This window comes from Dipodomys ordii, unplaced genomic scaffold (assembly GCF_000151885.1).
Source record: "Dipodomys ordii isolate 6190 unplaced genomic scaffold, Dord_2.0 Scaffold92, whole genome shotgun sequence".
Taxonomy (NCBI): Eukaryota; Metazoa; Chordata; class Mammalia; order Rodentia; family Heteromyidae; genus Dipodomys; species Dipodomys ordii.
In genome coordinates, this window is record NW_012267308.1 from 2,659,741 (window position 1) to 2,667,036 (window position 7,296).

The window sequence follows — 7,296 nt, forward strand, 5'->3', positions numbered from 1 at the left end:
TATGCACATATGTGCATGCATAATACATATACATACATGCATATGTTACATACAATATCCTAGGATGTATTAAAAAATCTGATTCTTGCTGGGTATCAGTGGCCTATGATGTAATCCTAGCTACTCAGGAGGCTGGGATCTGAGAATCATAGATCAAAGCCAGCCTAAGCAGGTAAATCTGGGAGGTTCTTAACTCCAATTAACCAGTAAAAAGATGGAAGTGGAGTATGGTTCAAGTGGTAGAACATCAGCCATGAGCAAAAATGTCTAGTGAAAGCTCAAGGCCTGAGTTCAAGCCCCAGTACTGACATAAATGGTACACCACATGTTTAGCATTAAAAAGCCAAAAGTAAAGGTGTAGCTCAAGTGGTAGAGCACTAACCTTCAGGAAAAAAATAGAAAGAATAGCACTCAGGCCCTGAGTTCAAGTCCCTAGAACAATGCCCCCCCCACATACACACACATGCACACACACACACACACTTATATATGGTGTTTCCATTTAGTGAGATACCTGGAAGGGTCAAGTTCTGAGACAGGAAGTAGACAGGTTACTAGTAGGAGCTGTGAGAAGGAACGAAGAGGAGGTTCTATTTAGCAGATGTAAAGCCCCACCTTGAATGGTAGACTTCCTCTGGAGATAAATGGTGATGTCTGATGGTATAAAGGTAGGAAATGTAAAACTGAAATATACACCTAAATTGGTTACAGTGTTACTTCTACCTACTTTTCTTCTGTGCCAACACTGGGGCTTGAACTCAGGGCCTTGTGCTTCTCACTTAGCTTTTTTGACATGAACCATCGGTGACCAGCCTCTTATGTACATTTTGCCACCTTAAAAATAGATAAAACAGTTGGACACTGGTGGCTCACGCCTGTAATATGAGCTGCTAGGAGATATTATCTGAGGATAACACTTCGAAGCCAGCCCAGGCAGGAAAGTCTGTGAGACCTTTTATCTCTAATAAACTACTCAATAAAAGCTCAAAGTAAAACTGTGGCTCAGTGGTAAAACGTTAACCTTGAACAAAAAGCTCATGGACAGCACCCACACAGAGTTCAAGCCCCAGGACCAGCACAAAAAGAAAAAAAAAAGAGTTAAAACAAACTGGGCACCAATGGCTCACACTTCTAATTCTAGCTGCTCAGGAGGCTGAGACTGGAGTACGTAAGATTCCATCTCCACTAATCATCAAAAAGCCAAACTAGAGACATGGCTCAAGTGGTAGAGCACCAGTGTGAGCAAGAACACCCAGGGAAAGAGCAAGTCCCTAAGTTCAAACCTCAGTACCAAGCCGGGTGCCAGTGGCTCACGCCTGTAATCCTAGCTACTCAGGAGGCTGAGATCTGAGGATGACGGTTCAAAGCCAGCCCGGGCAGGAAAGTCCATGAGACTCTTATCTCCAATAAAAACCACTAGAAAACTGGAAGGGGCATTGTAGCTCAAGTGGTAGAACGCTCACCTTGAGCTGAAGAGCTGAGGGACAGCACCCAGGCCCAGAGTTCAAGCCCCACAACTGACAAAAAAACAAAACAAAACAAACCCCAGTACCAGCAAAACCAAATGAAAAAACAACAACAAAAAAAGTTGAGGGGTTGGAAACATGGAACACTTGATAGCTCACTAGCCAATGAGTGAAAGCATCAGGTACCACCAAGTTGGAGTCCCGGTCTCAGATTAAAAAAAAAAAGCTGAAATGAAACATTTTATGATAGATATGTTTTCATACAATTTTAAAGACTTTTACGTGGGCTGGGAAGGTGGTTCAGTGGTAGAGTGCTCGCCTTGCATGCATGAAGCACCACATAAGCAGAAAAAGAAAAAGCCGGAAGTGGCGCTGTGGCTCAAGTGGTAGAGCCCTAGCCTTGAGTTGCAGAGCTGAGGGACAGAGCCCAGGCCTAGAGTTCTGGCCCCACAAGACTTTTAATTTCCTTAGAAACATTCACATGCACTGGTGGCTCATGCCTAGCTATTCAGGAGGTTGAGATCTGAGGATCACAGAGGAAGGAAAGTCTGTGACACCTTTATCTCCAACTGGCCAGCAAAAAAGGCAGAAGTAGAAGTGTGGTTCATGTGGTAGACCACCAGCCTTGAGTAGAAAAGCTAAGAAAAAGAGTTTAGCCCCAGGGCTGGGTTGTAGCTCAGTGGCAAAGCTCTTGCCTAGCAAGCGCAACGTCGTGGGTTCAATCCCCAGTACCAAAAAAGAAAAGACAAAAAAAAAGAGTTTGGCCCCAGTACTGGCACAAAAATAAACAAATTAAACAGGCAGACATCATCACTGTAACCTTCCTCCTCCATGCGAGATTTCCCTTATGGTCACTCTCAGTCAACTGTGATACAAAAATATTACATGGAAAATTCCAGAAATACTCATTAGGTTTCAAGAATTTTTCTGACAGTACATTTGTTAGAATTGTCTGTTCTAGGTAGGTGCTGGTAGCTAACACCTTGTAATCCTAGCTACTTAGTAGGCTGAGATCTGAGGATTGTGGCTCAAAGCCAGCCTAGGCAGGAAAGTCCATGAGACTTTTTGTTTTTGGGGGGTCCGGTTGTGGGCCTGAACTCTGGGCCTGGGCACTGTCCCTCAGCAGTTCAGCTTAAGGCTAGCGCTCTACCACTTGAGCCACAGTGCCACTTCTGGCTTTTTTTCTTCTGCTTAGGTGGTGCTGAGGAATCGAACCCAGGGCCTCATGCATGCAAGGCAAGTGCTTTACCACTGAGCCACATTCTCAGCCCTCCATGAGACTCTTATCTCCAATTAACCACCAGAAAACCCAAAGTGGTGTTGTGACTCAATTGGTAGAGTACTTGCCTTGAAGGGCTCAGGGATATCACACAGGTCCAGAGTTCAAACCCCAAGACGGACCAAAAAACAAAAACAAAAAAGAATTATCTGTTCTGTTTTTGTCCCAGTAATAAGAACTCAGGACCTGAGCACTGTCCCTTTAGTTTTTTCTACTCAAAGCTGATCTCTACCAGCTCTATCACTAACTTTTTGGTGGTTAATTAGAAATAAGAGTCTCATAGACTTTCTTGCCAAGGCTGGCTTCAAACCATGATCCTTAGATCTCTGTCTCCTCAGTAGTTAGGAGTACAGGTGTGAGTCACCAGTACCTGGCTTATAATTATTCTAGGTTATTATTTTTTTAATTTTTATTTTTATTGGTATTCTAAAGGTGATATACAGAGAGATTACATTACAAAAATCAGGTAATGAGTACATTTCTTTCTGGACAATGTCCCCTTCCCTAGCTTTCTCCCAGTTTTTCCTTCCTGTTCCCACAAGTTGTTTAGTTGATTTTCAACATAGTATCAAGTACTACTGTTGCTTCTGTTCACCCTTTGTCCTTCCATTTCTATGCCTAGTTATTATTTTTGTTATCCTCTTACTGGGCCAACTCTGTCAGGTGACCTTTATCATAGGCGCATGCACATACACACATACACACGGGAGAATGTAATGGACACAAGGTTCAATAGTATCTGTGTTTTGGGGCATCTACTGGGGGCAGATCTTACAATAGACCCTCCCCAAAAACAATTGGGAATGAATGGACATATTGATAATGTATTTTCACTGCATGGGTAAAGTCTGTTCTGACAGGAGCAGGTGTTTACTGCTGTGGCTGTGGCCATTCACATGGGAAGATTACCCATTAACCACAAGAACACCACAGACGGATGCCCTGCTATGACCCATTAAGCAAGTCTCCTGAGGGGAAGCTGATCCAAGGCTGGAAACTGGCTGGGCCCCAGAGGCTGGGGAGGCTCCAAGCCTCTGTTTAGCTGGGATCTGTGGTGCCATGGGATGGGGCTGAAGCCATGTGTGACAGACCTGCTGGACACATACCTGCAGCTTTCTGGAAAGCATCCACAGCACTCTCTAGCCCAGCTTGTGTCTGCCGATCACACCGGGTTCCGATCTGAGTGTAGAGGGCTCCAGTGTTGAACAGGATGCTAGCTTTCTCTAGCAGCAGGTTCTGCTGGCTCACAGGGACCCCAGTAAGGGAGTCATACCTAGTTTAGAAAAAACAAAACAAAGCAAAGCAAAACAAAACTCAATGGGATGGAAAACTAGGAGAGAGCGAGGGAAGGGGTGATATTGTCCAACAAGAATATGTAACTGTGATCACCCTATACATCACTCTTTTTTTTTTTGGGGGGGGTCTAGTCGTGGGGCCTGAACTCTGGGCCTGGGCGCTGTCCCTCAGCTCTTCAGCTCAAGGCTAGTACTCTACCACTTGAGCCACGCACAGCGCCACTTCCAGCTTTATTCTTTTTGCTTATGTAGTGCTAAGGAATCGAACCCAGGGCCTCATGCATGCAAGGCAAGCGCTCTACCACTGAGCCACTTTCCCAGCCCTATACATCACTCTTATAATAACAACAACAAAAAACCCTCAGCTGAGAATGTGGGTGATTTGGTCACTTCTTATCACTTCTGAATAAATGGATAAAATACACATGCAAGAAGCTATGATACTGGGCTGGTAGAGCGCTTGCCTTGCATGCCTGAGGCCCTGGGTTCAATTCCCCAGCACCACATAAGCAAAAAGAAAAAAGCCGCAAGTGGCGCTGTGGCTCAAGTGGTAGAGTGCTAGCCTTGAGCTGAAGAGCTGAGGGACAGCGCCCAGGCCCAGAGTTCAGGCCCCACAACCCGACCCAAAAAAAAAAAAAAAAAAAAAAGAAGCTATGATACTGATTAAAAACCCTCCCACAAAGCTGGGTGCTGGTGGCTCATGCCTGTAATCCTACCTGAGGAGGCTGAGATCTAAGAATCTGGGTTCAAAGTCAGCCCAGGCAGGAAATCCCTGAGACTCCCTTTTTTTTTTTTTTGCCAGTCATGGGGCCTGAACTCTGGGCCTGGGCACTGTCGCTCAGCTTTTCAGCTCAAAGTGAGCACTCTACCACTTGAGCCACAGCACCACTTCTGGCTTTTTCTGCTTATGTGGTGATGAGGAATCGAACCCAGGCCTCAGGCATGCAAGGCAAGCCCTCTATCACTGAGCCATCTTTCCAGCCCCTACTTGAGACTCTTATCTCCAGTTAACCACCACAAAACCAGAAGTGGAGCTGTGGCTCAAGTGATACAGCACTCCTCTGGAGCCAAAGAGCTCAGGGACAATGCCCAGGCCCAGAGTTCAAGCACCATGCCCAACAACAAAGACCCTCCCACAAGTTGGTCCAGTGGAGTACCAGTGTAATGCCAGCACTTGAAAGGCTATTACGAAAGGATCTTCAGTTCCTAAACAGCCTGGGCTACAGCAGAAAGACTCCTTTTCTTTTCTTTTTTGTCGGTCATGGGGCTTGAACACTGGGCCAGAGTGCTTTCCCTGCACTCTTCAGCTCAAGGCGAGCGTTCTACCCCTTGAGCCACAGCACCACTCCCAGTTTTCTAGTGGTTTACTAGCGATAAGAATCTCAAGGCCTTTCCTGCCAGGGCTGGCTTTGAACTGTGATCCTCAGATCTCAGTCTCCTGAGTAGCTAGTATTACAGGCATGAGCCACTGGCGCCTGGCAGAAAGACTCTTCTGAAAGACTCCTTTGGACAATTAATAGATAGTTTAACAAAATGAATACCAGGAAGTTGAAATATGTCTTGTCTGAGTGGGGAATGCGGGGAGGGACATAGATGAATGGAAAAAAGAAGGGTGAGTGAATGCAGTCACAACATGCTTTTTTTTTTTTTTTTTTGGTCAGTCGTGAGACTTGAACACTGGGCCTGGGTGCTGTCCCTCAGCTCTTCAGCTCAAGGCTAGCACTCTACTACTAGAGTCACAGCACCACTTCCAGTTTTCTGGTGGATACTTGGAGATAAGAGTCTCATGGACTTTCCTGCCCTGGCTGGCTTTGAACCATGATCCTCAGATCTCAGCCTCCTGTGTAGCTTGGATTACAGGCATGAGCCACCAGCTCCCAGCTTTTTTTTTTTTTTGGTGCCAGTCCTGGGGATTGAACACAGGGCCGGCACTGTTTCTGACCCTTTGTGTTCAAGGCTAGCACTCTATCACTTGATCCACAGCTCCACTTCTAGCTTATTTTGGCAGCTTAATTGGAAATTAAGAGTCTCACAAACTTTCCTGCCCAGGCTGGCTTTGAACCATGATCCTCGTATCTCAGCCTCCTGAGTAGTTAAGATTACAGGTGTGAACCACCAGTGCCCAGCTTGCAGTCATAATATTCAATGTATAATGTGAAAATGTAACCAGGTTACTTCAGGGGATGGGTGGAATTGGGATAAATGGGGGTGGGGATGGAAAGTGTGACAGTGATCGATATGCATTTGTACTCATATATTGATGTACTGAATTGAAACTTCCTTTGTACAACCACTTTGTGTGTGTGTGTGCATGCCAGTATTAGGGCTTGAACTTAGAGCCTGGGGACTGTCCCTTAGGTTTTTTGCTCAAGGCTTATGCTCTACTATCTAAGATATACAGCTCCACTCCAGCTTCTAGGTAGTTAAGTGGAGATAAGAATCTCACAAACATCCAGACACTGGTAGCTCACACCTGTAATCCCAACTACTCAGCATACATCCGAGGAATGCAGTCCAAAGCCTGCTTGAGCAGGAAAGTCTGTGAAACTCTCATCTCCAATTTACCACCAGAAAACCAGAAGTGAGCTGTGGCTCAAAGTGGTAGAGCACTAGCCTTAGCAGAAGAGTTCAGGGACAGCGCCCAGGCCCTGAGTTCAAGCCTCACAACCAAAAAAAAAAAAAAAAAAGACTCTCAGAGACTTTCCAGCATAGGCTGGCTTTGAACTGAGATCCTCAAATCCTAGCCACCTGAGTAGCTAGGGCCAGTTTCACCACTGGATCTGCTGCTTAAATGCTACTTCGGAAGCAGGATCCTATGTGAGATGGGTGCTAGGAACATGGACCTATGAAAGTCCTGTAAAGACACTCAGCCACCTTACCAGGTAAACAAGAGCCCCATCTGGCAGGTGGGCGGGAAGAATCTGCTCTCCACAAAGCCCAGCTGGATGAAGTAGGACATTAGCAGTTCAACCCCAGCCTCATCCCGGCTGGGTGTCCGACAAGCCTAAGAGGGAAAAGAAAGACAGTAGTGTGAACAAAAGATGGAACCCATGGCCTGTATATGCACACAAACAGATGGTATTTCTGTAATGTGTGGTACCCAATATCGGCATCATGAACCCTAGGAAAGGTACAAAGGGACTGGGGTGAAGTCAGAAATCTTGGGATCCAGCCCCAGACCCAACACTAGAAGGACTCTCCTATGTTTTTCTTTTTTTTTGGTCTTGTCTTTTAGTCTGTTGTGGGGCCTGGAGAC

General features: G+C 45.9%; 1 protein-coding gene across 1 annotated transcript in view; it reads right to left on the reverse strand.

Moving 5' to 3' along the window:
* The window catches only part of Rhpn2 (rhophilin, Rho GTPase binding protein 2), a 58,343-nt gene that overhangs the window by 23,828 nt on the left and 27,219 nt on the right, over positions 1–7,296 (reverse strand). Inside the window, exons 4-6 of the mRNA XM_013026160.1 lie at positions 7,110–7,161; positions 6,920–7,044; positions 3,852–4,018 (exon numbers count right to left, since the gene is read on the reverse strand). Of these exons, the coding sequence (XP_012881614.1) occupies positions 3,852–4,018; positions 6,920–7,044; positions 7,110–7,161 (344 nt within the window). The remainder of the gene's footprint in view (positions 1–3,851; positions 4,019–6,919; positions 7,045–7,109; positions 7,162–7,296) is intronic.